The sequence below is a fragment of the Nannospalax galili genome, unplaced genomic scaffold (assembly GCF_000622305.1).
Source record: "Nannospalax galili isolate Female #2095 unplaced genomic scaffold, S.galili_v1.0 scaffold23, whole genome shotgun sequence".
Taxonomy (NCBI): Eukaryota; Metazoa; Chordata; class Mammalia; order Rodentia; family Spalacidae; genus Nannospalax; species Nannospalax galili.
In genome coordinates this window covers 1,392,297-1,407,497 of record NW_008350771.1, presented here as the reverse complement: position 1 = coordinate 1,407,497, position 15,201 = coordinate 1,392,297, and the positions used below count along the sequence as shown (strand labels likewise).

At 46.5% G+C, this 15,201-nt stretch overlaps 1 protein-coding gene, 1 long non-coding RNA gene and 4 other non-coding genes across 9 annotated transcripts in view; 1 reads left to right on the top strand and 5 right to left on the bottom strand.

The window, feature by feature from the left end:
- The window catches only part of Trnau1ap (tRNA selenocysteine 1 associated protein 1), a 17,015-nt gene extending 8,395 nt beyond the window's left edge, over window positions 1-8,620 (top strand). Inside the window, exons 6-10 of one of the 4 annotated variants that reach the window (XM_029570858.1) lie at window positions 1,584-1,703; window positions 6,426-6,588; window positions 6,765-6,798; window positions 6,875-6,949; window positions 8,377-8,511. In XM_029570858.1, coding sequence (XP_029426718.1) covers window positions 1,584-1,703; window positions 6,426-6,588; window positions 6,765-6,798; window positions 6,875-6,933 — 376 coding nt within the window. In that variant the 3' untranslated portion in view covers window positions 6,934-6,949; window positions 8,377-8,511. Of the gene's footprint in view, window positions 1-1,583; window positions 1,704-6,425; window positions 6,589-6,764; window positions 6,799-6,874; window positions 6,950-8,376 lie in introns of all 4 variants that reach the window. The other 3 variants (XM_008847947.3, XM_017801907.2, XM_017801908.2) reach the window with 3 other exon arrangements.
- Window positions 8,621-9,596: 976 nt separating this feature from the next.
- On the bottom strand, window positions 9,597-12,619 carry LOC103745916. The gene is made up of 5 exons (XR_607771.3): window positions 12,378-12,619; window positions 10,625-10,698; window positions 10,312-10,373; window positions 9,905-9,956; window positions 9,597-9,697 (listed from the first exon to the last, which is right to left on the bottom strand). It is a non-coding gene; the product is annotated as an uncharacterized LOC103745916 (long non-coding RNA).
- Window positions 9,771-9,844, bottom strand: LOC115072879. The gene has a single exon (XR_003851878.1). It is a non-coding gene; the product is annotated as a small nucleolar RNA SNORD99 (small nucleolar RNA).
- LOC115072877 lies at window positions 10,160-10,289 on the bottom strand. Its single transcript, XR_003851876.1, has one exon. It is a non-coding gene; the product is annotated as a small nucleolar RNA SNORA61 (small nucleolar RNA).
- LOC115072883 lies at window positions 10,457-10,587 on the bottom strand. Its single transcript, XR_003851882.1, has one exon. It is a non-coding gene; the product is annotated as a small nucleolar RNA SNORA44 (small nucleolar RNA).
- Window positions 10,957-11,090, bottom strand: LOC115072882. Its single transcript, XR_003851881.1, has one exon. It is a non-coding gene; the product is annotated as a small nucleolar RNA SNORA16B/SNORA16A family (small nucleolar RNA).
- Window positions 12,620-15,201: the final 2,582 nt, after the last annotated feature.

The window sequence follows — 15,201 nt, the reverse complement described above, 5'->3', positions numbered from 1 at the left end:
AACTCACAGAGATCCGCCTGCCTCTGCCTCCCGAGTGCTGGGATCAAAGGCTTGCGTGCGCCACCATTTTTTTTTTCTTAGTTTTTAAAAAATTTATTTATAGCTGGGTATGGTGGCACATGCCTTTAATCCCAGCACTCAGGAGGGAGAGGCAGGAGAATCTCTGTGAGTTTGAGGCCTGCCTGATCTACATAGTGAGCTCCAGGCCAGCTGGGGCTATAGGGAGACCCTGTCTCAAAAAAAAAAGTATTTATATGTATAAAGTGTTTTGCCCACATGTATGTATGTGTACTATGTGCCCTGTGGAGGCCAGGAGAGGGCATTGGGTCTTCTGGAGTTACATTAATCAGCTGCTATTTTTATTTGTTAACTTTATGTGCATGCGTGTTTTGTCTGCTTGTATGTAAGTACACCTATGTCATGCAATGCCTGCAGAGGACAGAAGGGGCCATTGGATCCCCTGGAACTGGAGTTACAGTTGTTGTCAGCTGCCATGTGGGTGCTGGGATTCGAACCCAGGTCTTCTGCAAGAATAGCCAATGCTCTTAACCACTGAGCCATCTCTCCAGCCCCCCATTTTTATTTATTTATTTTTTGTCTTTTTGAGACAAGGTCTCCCTGTAGCCCCAGCTGTCCTGGAACTCACTATGTAGATCAGGCAGGCCTCGAACTCACAAAGATCCACTGGCCTCTGCCTCCCAAGTGCTGGGATTAAAGGCGTGCCCCACCACACCTGGCCCTATTTTTAATTACGTCTTTGTGTGTTTGTGTGGAGTTCTGTGCATGTGAATGCAGGGCCCCCAGAGGCAAGACAACAGCATTGGATCCCCCTAGAGCTGGAGTTCCAGGTGGCTCTGAGCTCCCCCTATGTGTGCTGGGAACCAAACTTGGGTCCTCTGCAAGAGCATTACTCTCTCTTAACTGCTGAAGGCTCATTCTTGATCAGCATAGAAGCCATAAGCTCAGGCTTTGGGAGTTTGACATATGGATTTGGAGCTTACATCTGTTATCTATGGCTTTAGGCAGGTCACCAAACCTCTCTGAACTTAGGCTGCTTCAGTATTGTGTGATACTGCCTTCATGTATCATGGACAGTGATGAGAGAACGTTGAACACAGTACCGAGCATGTGCTCACCAACTGTTAAGTATCAGCTTAGTCTCTGTCTAGAGTTTGACCTCCGAAAACAGCCAGGTCTACCTGTAACCACTTCTTAACATGCCTAGCAGGTACAAGGATACACAAAAAAATCTGAAAATATTAGTGGGGAAGCTATGTAACTGTGGGTACATGATGGCCATGATAATTTGCTGCTTTGCCCTAGATTGGGAGGGAAGGAGCTCTGTGGGTGAAGGCGTCAAGGAAAATGGCATACTGAGAAAGGGAATTCCATAATGTCAGGAGTGTCGTGTGCTTGCGTCCTGACTGTACCTGGACGCTTCCGCTGGTGGTTCTGCCGTCCTGTCCATAGTTGATGAACTCTCCCTTCTAGCCCTTTTCCCTTCCCTCTTTTCCATGCGTCCATTCTTAGACGTCATCACACTTGTGGTCTAAATAGTGTGTTGGGGTTTTGTTTCCCTGCAGGGGTTATGGTTTTGTGAAATTCACAGATGAATTGGAACAGAAGCGAGCCCTGACGGAGTGCCAGGGAGCCGTAGGACTGGGGTCTAAACCCATACGGCTGAGTGTGGCCATCCCTAAAGCGTGAGTCCTGCAGAGAGGAGGGTGGAGGGCGCTGGACCGACCCCACCTGGGACCCTCCTTAGCTGTCTGCTGAGTCAGGATGTTCACGTGTTGGATGCAAGGCTGCAGGAGGCAGAGTTGAAGTTCCTACATGCTGTTTGCTCTTGCCAGCTGGATGTGGGAGATGAAATAGCACACCTTCCCTTGGAAGCTTATAGTTGGGGAGAAAGCTGTACCTGGAGGAGGCAGATGCGGTCAGACATTGCTGGTAGCAGCCATGGAAAGCTGCTTGGCTCTGTGTACCTAAAGTCCTTGCTTTTTTGCCCAGCAGCTGCTGTTGGGAAATTATCCAAAGAATTAATTAGAATTAGGCAAATGGGAAATTGCCTTCAGTTTTAGCCTTATTTATACTGAAACCTGCAAAGCTCCTGTTAGTGTCCTTTGCAATGGGAATGAATGGCTGAGAATTCCAAACACCTTCTAGAATATTATGTGTTTCAAGGCTATGCTTGTCATGCTAGGTAGTAAAGACCCTTCTTCTGTTCTAAGTAGGTGTCTTGCACAGATACATGACTTTTTTTCCCTGAATGGCATCTTTTATCCTTTAGCCAAGAAAGTGGTTCTCAAATGGTGATTTTACCTGCTAGGGGACATTGCCCCACCAAGGTCAGGAGTACCAGGGCTGAGATACTCTCTACCCATAGTGCAGGAGTAGCCAGGCCTGGGATCTTTAATCCCAGTGCCCAGGAGACAAAAGCAGATGGATCTCTGTGAGTTCCAGAACCACTTGGTCTATAAGTGAGTTCTAGACCACCCAGGACTAGCTACATAATGAGATCATGTCTTAAAAGAAAGAAAAAGAGCCCTGGCTATTCTTCCAGACTGGGGTTCAATTCCCACCACCTACATGCTGTCTGTAACTCAGTCTCTGGGGGAATCCAGTGCACTCTTCTGACCTCCATGGGTATTGCACAACATGGGTACACTTAAATACATGCAGGCAGTACACTCATAGACATAAAAAGAATTAAGGCTGGACATGGTGGTGCACACCTTTAATCCCAGCACTCAGGAGGCAGAGGCAGGCAGATCTCTGTGAGTTCAAGGCCAGCCTGGTCTACGGAGTAATTTCCAGGTCACCTGGGGCTATAGCGAGACCCTGTCTCAAAAAGACAAATAAATAAATAAATAAAAAATAATTTTAAAGAAAGAAAAGGCAGCCAGGTATGGTGGCGCATGCCTGTAGTCCCAGCACTCAGGAGGCAGAGGCAGGCGGATCTCTGTGAGTTCAAGGCCAGCCTGGTCTACATAGTGAGTTCCAGGACAGCTGGGGCTACAGGGAGACCCTGTCTCAAAAAAAAAAAAAAGGACAGGTATAGCTGAATTCTAGGATAGACCTTCCAAATGATCATGCTGGAAGTACCAAAGATTTGAATGTTCTTTGTGATTTAACTGTATATAACAAACTGGAGTTCAGCCTGATTTCACTCCCAAAATATGATTTGTTGTAAATTCTATTTGGGTTGTTTTGTTTTTTGAGATAGGGTCTTGCTCTATAGCCCAGCCTGGCCCTTGAACCCTCCAAGCTGCTGAAATGATCTGTGTGCATCAGCACACTCGGCTATGTGATAAATGTATCAAACTCATAGAGATCTCACCTGCCTCTGCATCCCAAGTGCACCAGTATACCCATCAAAGAAAAAGTAAAATTTTATGTATATATGTATAACTTATATATGTGTATAACTTATATGTATGTATGTGTGTCTGTATATATATATAAAAGGAAGTATGGGGCTGGAGAGGTGGCACTGGCTGCTCTTGCAGAGGACCCAGGTTCTGTTCTAGCACCCACATACCCACATGGCATCTAACAATGGTCCCTAACTCCAGTACCAGAGGATCTGACACCCTTTTCACTCACGTGATACTCCTACATATACATGCAGGCAAAACCCCTCATACACATAAAGTAAAAAATTTGCAGGGGGGATGTTTGTTTTGAGACAGGATCTCCTTGTAGCCCAGCTGGTCTGGATCTTCCTATTTAGACCAGGCTGGCCTCCATCTCACAGAGATGCCTCTGCCTCCTCAGTGCTGGGATTAAAGGTGTAACCCAGCTCCAGGGAATCTGACAACTCCTTCTAATCACCATGGGCACCTGCGCACACATGCACATAACTACCCATAGAAACACACATACACAAAAATAAAATATTTAAAAGAAAGGCATACTTTCATTATTCTAAATTGTCTGTAGTGTCAGGAGTGGTGTCACACACCTGTAGTTCCAGTACAATTCCAGCAAGACTGAGGCAAGGAGGATCTGAGTTTCAGGCCAGCTTATAGTACATTGCAAAATTATGTCCCCCAAAAAGCCTGAAAATTAAAGTGATCATAGTTTCTCAGTTCCCTTCCAAGTTCTTATATGGTAGAATTTATTTTCTAAAAAGTTGCATAGGAAGTACTCTTTTTTGTACAGTTGCACAGTCATTTTGTATGTGATTTTCTTTGGGTTTTCGGTGGGAGTGGGGGTGCCAGGTATTGGATGTCACAGATGCTAAGCACATTGTGCTGAAGTGTGCCCTGTCAGTCATTTTTTTTTAACTACTGCAGGATATTTCATGTGTGCTCTATCCAGCAATTCTTCTGTTGTTGATAATTTTGGCTGTTTCTTGTATACTGCTATTTGATAATCACTGCATCCTTGCAACTATACAGGTTCTAGCCTAGATTTTGGCAGTGTATGGAAACAAGAGAAACAGAGGTCCCTCTGTTTGTATTGTTGTAATCTGTTTTGTCTATCCCATACTGCACACTGCTGGCAGTAACCAGTTCCTGCCCCTGCGCAGGTGCCCTTAAGCTCTGGGACTGAAGATGACCAGCGTGCCCTGGAGAATTTCACTGTAACATCTGTATGTGGAGAATTAGAATGAAACATGCATAGGTGCCCAAAGGTGACAACTCCAGACTTAGGCCAGGGAGATGTACCTCAGTTACCAAACATGTCAGCAGACTGGGGGACATCCATGGAATCATAAAAGAGGTGACTATATGGTGTGCCCAATTCAGTGCTAGGCAAGAAGGCTCTCATTGAACCATTCTGGTGGAAGTGGATGCTTCAGGCAAAGTCTGGGGCAGTCAGACTTGAGTCTGTTTAACCACACTGGCAGAGTCCTGCTTATCAAGCAGGGAACTTAGGAAAAGTGCATTCAAGTGTGGAGCAGTTCCTGGAACAGGAATTTGCATGTATGCTGTTCTCGACTGTTTCTTACAGCTTCGCTTCCTGTCTTGACTGTAGAAGTTGAATGTACTGGTCATGAGGACAGAAGCGTGTTCTCAGGATCATTGTGATTCTCCTTATAAAGTAGCCAGCTGCATGGTGGGGTCAGCCTCCAGCTTCTGCATGTGTTTGTGTCATGGGGACACTGAGCGTTTGTTGCCATGAACTTGAGCTTCAGTTGTCTTCCCTGGATGCCTGGCATTCAGATTATTGGTCTGACCCAAGCCAGTTTCAGAAGCTGCTACTTAGATGGTTTTTATGTCTTTGAAAGTACTGGGTCCTTTGTGGACTTGGCATTCTGTCTTTGGTCATTCTTACTGAGAAAAAAGCTTCTCTCCAGCCCTGGGCCTCAGCCACGATTGGTGAATGTAGGGTGTAGACTAGTAAGATGTGTGTTCATCAGGACAGGTGTATAGAATAGTGTAGGATTAGTTCGGTCTGGCTCTGGTCCTTGGCATGACCTTGAACAAATCACCAAACTTTGTATTTATTCATTTATTTACTTTTTAAGACTTCAGTTTCGCTTTGTTGTGTTTTTTGTGTATGAGAATGCAGATATGCACATGCTACAGTACGCATGTGGTCAGCCATTGCTTTGTGCTGGTTTTCCTCACCTTTATGTGGGTTCAGGGGATCAAACTTAGGTTGTCAGACCTGTGTACACAGCAAGCACTTTTACCTGCTGAGCCATTTCTCCAGCCCTGAGCATTTAGAAATTCAGCTTTCTCATTTATCTAATGGTAATGATAAATAACACCTCTGTTGTATGGCTGCAAGAGACTTAAAATAGGTGCTTCTAATTGGAAAATGGCACAGGGCTGGGAATGACTTAGTGGTAGGGCGTTTGCTGAGTGCACAAGGCAGCCCTGGGCTGGATCCCCAGCACTACAAAAGCAAAAGTGGCATAAATTCCAAGAAACTCATCAAATAATTCATAGTTGTGACTGGGGGTGTAACTGCAATAGATCTGCTTAGCATGTTTGGCTCCGAGTTTCAGGCCTACCACAAATAACATCACTACAGTGACAGTAGGAATGTCTTTTCTGTGGGGAAAGTGATTACACAGCCTGTGGTTTGAAATGCTTTCCAAATCATCCTAAGTACAGATTTTTATGCTGTGTTTTCCTGAGCTTTTGCAGCTGGCAGAGAAAACAGCCTTCCAAGATCTTGAGAAGGGAGAAAAGAATGGGTCCTGGCAAGGTTTGACAAGAGACAACCTGACCAGTAAAAGCTTCTAGCTTCAAAGCATGGATTCTGCAGACAGGCTGCCTAGGTTTGCTTTAAGACTGTGGACCAGTCAGTCACCTAAACTCTGTTCCATTGTCCCATCTGTCTGGCAGGAATAATGGAATACTTGTGTGTAGGGCAGTTGTGACGATTAAAGGAGTTAATCTTCCTAGAGCATTTAGAAGAAATGGTGGAGACGTCTGCTTACATTTATTTTTCTTTCTTCATGTAAGGAGTCGTGTAAAGACCATGGAATATAGTCAGATGTACAGTTACAGCTACAACCAGTATTACCAGCAGTACCAGAACTACTATGCCCAGTGGGGCTATGACCAGAACACAGGCAGCTACAGCTACAGTTACCCCCAGTATGGCTACACGCAGAGCACCATGCAGGTAAGCAGTTTGGCAACTCTAGACTCGTTTCCCCTCTAGAGACCATCATTCTCAATGGAACTGATAATGGGCTTGGGCTTGAAAAATGTGGGGAAGACTAGAATGACTCGTTCTGCTTGTCAGACTCAGCCAGGATCTGGTCAGGCTCCTCACTCACTCCTCTCATCTCTTGACAGACATATGAAGAAGTCGGGGATGATGCACTGGAAGGTAAGAGTCCCTTCATTCATGCCTCTGTCAGCCGTTACCATGCGACAGCTATGGCTGGCCTTTTTGCTTCATTTAGATGCTGAACAATGCAAGGAAAATTGTGCTCTGGAGGAACGTGCATTCTGTTGGGAGTGAGCATGCTCATTTCAAGGTGCAGTATTACCCCAAAGTGAGTGTAGATCCCAGGAAGCCTAGAGATGTGGGTCTCTAACAGTATCAGTTTACTGCTATTTGCTTACCAGTAGAATTAATTTTATCTTAAATTTTTCTATTTTTCAGCTTATTTTTAGTGCTGGGGATAGAATTCAGGGCCTCACATTATGCTAGTCAAATGCTGTACCACTGAGCTGCAGTCCCCTAGCCTACACGTCTTAAACTGCATGGTTTTTTAAATTTAAAGTAGTAAGATTCAGCCAGGCATGGTTGTACATATCTGTAATGACAGCCCTTGGGAAGCTGATGTTAGGATTGCCATAAGTTCCAGACTAGCCTGCCTAGGAGCCTGTTCCAGAAAAAAAGTTCTCAAAGGAAAAAATACGATCTAAAATTTGAGGGCAGAGACCTGAAATACTCTAGATATCACCCTAATCCTATAGTAGTCACTGTTTTTTGTTGTTATTTTTGAGACCGGGTCTTCCTGTAGCCCCAGCTGGCCTGGAACTCACAGAGATCCACCCGCCTTATGCGCCACCACACTCAGCTTAATAGTCATTGTTTCAAGACAAGGTCTTATGTATCCCAGGCTTGCTTTCATCACTATGTAGCCATGGATGACCTTGAACTCTTGATCCTCTGGTCTCCCAAGTACTGGGATTACAGGCATGTACTACTACACCCTGCCAGAAGTTTTCTTAAGGTACAAAAGGACTGAGTATGGTGGTGCATGCCTTTAATCCCAGCATTTGAGAGGCAGAGGCAGGTGGACCTCTGTTGAGTTCCAGGCCAGCTGGAGCTACAGGGAGACCCTGTCTCAAAAAGCACCCCCTCCCCCGTAAAAAGACTGAGTTTAAGGCGCCCCCCCACACACACACACACAAAGATTGAGTTTTAAAATGTTGGAAGGCTGAAACAGGATGATTACTGTGAGTTCAAGGCTCACATCAAAAAAAAAAAAATTCTACATTGAAGATTATACTGAGCGCATATGCCATTCATCGTCCAGGATGGTGGGGCACCCCTGTAATCCCACTCAAGAAGCTGAGACAGAGTGAGTTTGAAGTTCATCTGGGCAACATAGTTAGACCTGGTCTCAACATAACACAAGTTTGCCATGGTTTGAGACAGTCTTAGTTACATAGCTCAGGCTGGCTTAGAACTCATGATCTTCTGCCGTCACCTTCCAGGAATGAGATTACAGGGGTGCCCCACCTTGCCTTGCCAATTATGAACAAAAACAGGACTAGGTCTGTCAGCTCCTGCATGTCTGTCTGGTTCTTCCATCAGATAATGATAAACGTTCCTGAGGAAGCCCCTTTGACAGAGATGTAGTTCTCTAAGTCAGTCTGGGTAGGGAAGTGAATCCCTCCAATGCTAGATTCATTTGGCAAAGCTTTGGCCTTGCCCTTGCTATTTCCCCAGACCCAACACCACAGCTGGATGTGACTGAGGCCAACAAAGAGTTCATGGAGCAGAGTGAGGAACTGTATGACGCACTGATGGACTGTCACTGGCAGCCGCTGGACACAGTGTCTTCAGAGATCCCTGCTGTGTTGTAGCCTGGACAAAAGTGGACTGTATCAGGACAAGTTTTTAAAAATATTGTGAAGCTTTTATCTTTTGGGAATAATTTGTAGCATTTTAATAAAGTACTATTTCCTGAGATTAATAAATGACTTCTTCAATATTCCCTTCATTGGTGGTAAACTGATGTGGGAAAGACCAACAACTAACAAACTCAGTTATTTCCTTATATCACATGACTCTAGAAAAAAGGACTCACAAGTTAACACTCATTCTATCTAGGACCCAAGCCAAGCTAACCCCCAACCTGTAATTAGCTACCTTGAGTATAAATGGAAGGGTCTCCCTATAGATCAGGCTGGCCTTGAACTCACAACAGAGACCCTCTGTTGGGATTAAAGGTGTGTGCTACCAGGCCTGGCCATCAGAGATAGGGTCTGAGATGGGGTTAAGTGCATGTGCCCTGCTAGCCTACAGTATTTTCAGTAGTACCATTTGTCTCCAATGAATTGGTAGAATGGAAGGTAGACCCCAAAGGAAACTTCTATGAAGCTTCAGATTGGGGTCCATTTTGAGTTATCAAATAGCCCAAAAGAGGCTGGAGATGGCTCAGCAGTTAAGAGCACTTCCTGCCTATAACTCCAGCTCTGGGAGCCTGGACACCCTCTTATATCCTCATAGGGCAACCCCCCCCCAATACCATATATCCAATCAAAGATCTTTGAAAAAGATTAACTGGGAGGTGGAAAGATCAGTGGTTAAGATCACTGGCTGCTCTTGCAGAAGACAGGTTTGAAACCCATAAACCACATGGTGATTAATAACCACCTATAGCTTCAGCTGAAGGGATCCGATGCCCTCTGTCTTCCTCATTGCATGGCATTGCGTGACACAGGTGCACTTACACACATGCAGGCAATACATCCATACAAAAATTTTTGTCTTTTTGAGACAGGGTCTCCCTATAGCCCCAGCTGTCCTGGAACTCGCTATGTAGACCAGGCTGGCCTTGAACTCACAAACATCCATCTACCTCTGCCTCCCAAGTGCTAGGATTAAAGGGGTGCGCCACCACAGCCAGCTAAAAAAGTTTTTTAAGAATTAAAGAAAGCCAACAATTTGAGAAGACACTTTCAAAAGAAGTCTTTATTAATCCACCCACAGGCACAGGCACCATACATTAGCCAAGCTGTCCTTGTCTGCTCCTTATGACCTTTTTCTGAAAAAGAAGTATAAGACCACTTGTGAGATCTGTCCACAACAAGCCCCACCTAACTAAGCCTTTTCCTAAAAGCTGGTCTCAGTCCCATATCCGCATTTCTCATCCATAGATGTCCACTCAGATTATGTTTCATCCGGGACCAGCAGAACCTATGAATGCAATTCTACTGTACTTCAGGACAGGTCTATACTGTCATTAACTTACCCAACTGGTGGTGAGTAGTCAAGGATGGTGCGCCTTTACTGGTTACATAGCTCTAAAAGCACAAAAGACAAGCAAGTGCTACAACCAACTACCCAGAGCTCTCCATTCATCTCCCTCTAATTCTTAAGAGTATCCCATTCCTTTTTGGTAGTTTTGAGACAGGGTCTCCCTGTAGCCCCAGCTGGCCTGTACTGGGATTAAAGGTGTGCACCATCATGCCTGGTTAGATCATCCCATTTCCAAAAATAAACGCAGCCCTGTTTGAATCTGGCCCACATGCTTATAACCAGTCTACAAGCCTGTGAGGCCAGCTTCAGCACGCCCTCCCTCCTTTACGACCACAAAGACCAGTGTTGAGATCCAATGGGAAAGGGAACAGGAGGGTCCTGCCCTATACATCAATGTACCTTAGTGTAATGTACAGGCTGGTCTCAGACTCTTCTAAGAGAAACTCAGGGTGGGGGGCAACCTGCAGAAGGAAAAGCTTTGTGTGAAAGCTGAGAGGACACATACATATGACTAGAGTGGAAGGCTTCCAGCCCCAGTCCTGATGTCTATAGGAAAGGCGAGTGGCAGCTGCAGGTACTGTGCTGACCTGAGCTGTCAAAGTCTCTCCACATTGCTCTGGCATGCAGTTGGAGATCCCATGGCCACAAGCAGCCACAGCCCTTGGAAACATGCTGTCTTACAAGGAAGTCCCAAGTCAGTCTTCATACTTACCTGTTCTTTTGCTGCATGATGTCACCGTCTCCTGGATTCCTCATGCATCTTCAGGGATTCTTCATCTGGCACAGCTAAGACAAATACAATTATCCAGAATGAGTTCCATTCACCTTTGCTCAGCGCTGACGGCCGTAGTTTACAGGACAATAGTCTAAAGCATTGCAGTGTACCAGTTGTCCTCAGGAGACAAATATGGACAAATATTTGTCCAACAAATATGCAACTGCCCCTCCAAGCTGCTTAATTCTTGAGCTCAGCAAGATGCTTCCAGAAGCCCCATTTGATAACACATTTATGGCATTTTTGGCTATCCCCAAGAAACAAGATGGAACTGTCTTTTCCCCAAATGTTGCAGATCAGTTACAGCAAACAGAACTGCGACCGTCAAGGAAAAAGTTCATCTGGGCCTCCTTTTGACCACAGCTGCTATGTGGAAGCAGCTGCAGCTTCGATAAGGGCCGAGGCAGTGAGGGTCAGAGACCTCAAACCCACAAGCCACCTGAATCACAAACCCTAAGCTATATTGTCTCTGCCTGAGACCAACCTAAAAAGCAAACCACAAGTCATAGTGGCCTTTACAGTATGTAACCCTGACTGGTCTGAAACTTGCTATGTATGCCAAACTGGCTTTGACCTCAGAGATCCACCTACCTCTGCTGGGATTAAAGGTGTGTACAACTATGCCCGGCATGCCTCCTAAAAATGTTATTTTGAGACAAGGTCTTGATATATAGCCCAGAAGTCTTAAGTTGATGACCTTCCTGCTTCCTCCTGTGATGCTGAGCCTACAAACTTGCACCACCATTCCTGGCTAATGCCTCTTTTGTGTCTCCTTCATCTTAATATTCAGAGAACCATTTTAAATTATTTTATGTGTATTGCCTGCATGTAAGTACACTGTGCAATGCCTGCAGATGTCAGAAATGGAAGATAGGTCCACTGCAAGAGTTACCAGTGCTCTTAACTGCTGAGCCATCTCTCCAGCCCCAGAACCATTTTAAGAACTAAGCAGCTCATGATTGGGGTGTGGCTGTGGTAGAGAGCCTGTTTAGCAAGATCTTCAGAACCAGTTTTTTAAAAAGGGTTCAGGCCAGACTGATAGCTCAGTTGTAGAATACCAAGGCACATCCCCTAGCATCACACACAAAAGGAGGTTCAGATCAATTAACTTGCTTTATCAGGGCAAGCTTATGTCAGAAAGTGACAACGCTGGGACCCAAGATCTTACTATGTAGCTAAGGCTGGTCTCAAACTCCCTAGGGTCCTCCTGACCCGGCCATCCAAGTCCAGGCTACAGCAGTGAGCTAAGTGCTGGGCTCTCAAAAAATAAACCGGGAATGGTGGCGCAAACCTTCAATTCCAGCACTCGGGAGGCAGATCCTTGAGATCGAGGTCAGCCTCGTCTACGTAGCAAGTTCCTGAGGCTACAGGGCGAGCCTGTCTTAGAAAAAAAAAATAAAACAGTAAATTTTTTAAAGGCCTGGGGATTGTGGCTGGGATACGGACCACCTAGCATATACCGCCAAAAAGTCTTAGCATTCACCAGGGTAACCTCCAGAAAACTGGGGTCGAGGAAATCTACTTGCTGAAGGTCACTCAGCAGACAACTGTCACAGGCGTGTTCAGATGGGAGTCATTCCTCAAAGCAAAACGATTTCAACCCGAGCACGTAATCCCTGCAGTCCCAAGTGGTTAGTTACCAGCTCCCCATCCATCTAATTCACGCTCCCCAACCGCCCGCTCCACTCACCGGTTAAGGGCGCGGCCCCGCAGGCTCGGAAATCTCACTGCGCATGAGGCAGTCCTGGGCCGGCAGGGCCTCCGCCACCGAGGAGGGTAGGCCGAGGTACTCCGTGCTACGCTCCGCATCCCGTAGCCTTGGAAGAAGCAGCGGGCCAGGGCCGGCCGGGGTCGGGCGGAGAGACACACACCGAGTACCACACAGCCACTAACTCTCGCGCTGGAGCCGGGCGAAAGGACGAACAGCGGCCCGCATCGGGACTATATATGTCCGGCTCTGCAACCGCGCCTGCGCTCTCGGCGCCTCGCGGAAACCCTGGGAACTGTAGTCCACGCGCCTCTGCCGCCCTGACCACCCCCCCACCCCCGGAGATCATAGATTGGTGCACCTGGGCAGCAGCCAAACGGCCGACAACTGAGACAGGCCTGCCCTCCCTTTAGGTTCAGCCTCCAGGTTAAGAGTTGACATGGGACCCGGCGTGGTGGTGCACGCCTTTAATCCTAGCACTCCGGAGGCAGAGAGGAGGATCTCTGTGAGTTCAAGGACAGCCTGGTCTACAAAGTGAGTTCCAGACCAGTTGGGGCTACACGGAGACCCTGTCTCAAAAAGACCAAAAAAAAAAAGGGGGGGGCGTGGTTTGAAACGGAGTTGAGACTGAATCTCGGCTCCGAGCATTCTGCATTGGAAGAGGGTCTCTGGACGCTAGGTCTCTCAGAGGCCATTGAGGACTCAGATGAATGCATTGTTCCTCTTCAAAGCTTGTTTCCTTTGCTAATATGTAAATAACATTACTTGATAGGTAGAGAATGGGCGGGAGCGAGCGGCGCAGATGGAGGAGGCACGAGCGGATGGATGAGGCACGGAGGCTCAGATGGAATCCTCAGAGCAGGTAGGATTAGGGTGTGGAATCAGGGAGGGGGAAGCAGGTAGGATTAGGGTGTGGAATCAGGGAGGGGGAAGCAGGTAGGATTAGGGTGTGGAATCAGGGAGGGGGAAGCAGGTAGGATTAGGGTGTGGAATCAGGGAGGGGGAAGCAGGTAGGATTAGGGTGTGGAATCAGGGAGGGGGAAGCAGGTAGGATTAGGGTGTGGAATCAGGGAGGGGGAAGCAGGTAGGATTAGGGTGTGGAATCAGGGAGGAGGAAGCAGGTAGGATTAGGGTGTGGAATCACGGAGGGGGAAGCAGGTAGGATTAGGGTGTGGAAGTGTCTTCTTTTCCTCTTAAGAGGAACTCTGCTTATCTTTGGAGGTCAGAGGAAAGGCAGGCTGCTTCTCAGCAGAGTTTGTAGGTCCCTGTTGGGGAGGGGGAGGGGGCTGCTATTGGAACCCTAACATTACTGAGCACCTACTGATTCTGCTGCACCTGATTATTCCATCTTGTTTTCATAAATAATCCTGTGTACAAGTTTCGTAATTATGCCCTTTTCACAGGTAAGGAAATTGAAGAATGGATCACAGCCAGCAAGCAAGATAGACTGGAATCTGAGCTCAGCTTAGACACACTCAAAGTCACTGTCATGTGCTATCTTTTGCTCTTGGAATGAATGAATGGATGTCAACATGAAAACAAATGGACTGGAGCTGGAGAGCTGGCTCTGTGGTTAAGAGCATTGGCTGCTCTTGCAGAGGACCCAGGTTTGATTCTCAGCACCCACAGGACAGCTAACAACTTTCCTTAACTCCAGTTCCAGGGGAATCTGAAGCCTTCTGACCCCCATGGGCATTGCACACCAAGGGTGCACTTACACACATGCAGGCAATACACTCATACACATAAAGTACAAATAAAATAAAATTAGTTAATTGAAGAAAAAAACCAAGCCAGGCATGGTGGTGCATGCCTTTAATCCCAGCACTCGGGAGGCAGAGGCAGGTGGATCTCTGTGACTTCAAGGCCAGCCTGGTCTAATTGCATGTCAGGAGTATACATACATACATGGAGGCACAGCAGTCATACACATAAAAAATGAACAATAAGGCTGGGTGTGGTGGCGTACGCCTTTAATCCCAGCACTCGGGAGGCAGAGGAGGGTAGAGCTCTGTGAGTTCAAGGCCAGCCTGGTCTACATAGTAAGTTTCAGGACAGCTGGGGCTACAGGGAGACCCTGTCTCAAAAAGACCAAAAACAAAACAAAAATATGTTTCATTATTTTTCATTTTATATGTATGTGTGCATTGTCTGCATGTGGGTAAGTGCACCCATGTTGTGCAATGCCCATGAAGGACAGAAGAGGCTGTCAGATCCCCTGGAACTGGAGTTACAGACAGTTGTTAGCTACCAGGTGGGTGCCGGGATTCGAACCCGGGTCTTCTGCAAGAAGAACCAGTGTTCTTAACTGCTGAACCATCTCTCCAGCCCCTGAACATTCATTTCTTAAGAAAGGGACTGGGCCAGGCTTGGTGGTGCATGCCTTTAATCCCAGCACTTGGGAGGCAGAGGTAGGTAGATCTCTGTGAGTTCGAGGCCAGCCTGGTCTACATAGTGAGTTGCAGGACAGCTGGGGCTACAAGGAGACCCTGCCTCAAAAAGACCAAAAAAATAAAGGGACAGGAAGGCAGGGATGAAAAGAAACAGGCATATACCAGCTAAACTTACTTACTAGAAAAGAGTAAATCTCTCACATGTCTAATTTGTACATTTTTTTGTTCTTGTACACACCTACATTTTATTTATTGTTATTGTTTATTATTTTTGTTTTCTTTGAGGGGAGAAAGGTGTTTGTCTGGCATGAAATTCCAGGCTACAGTCTATCATTACAGGAAAGTCCAAGAAGCAGGAGCTTGAGACAGCTGTTCACATGACATCTACAGTAGCATGCAGAGGTTTGCGGGGC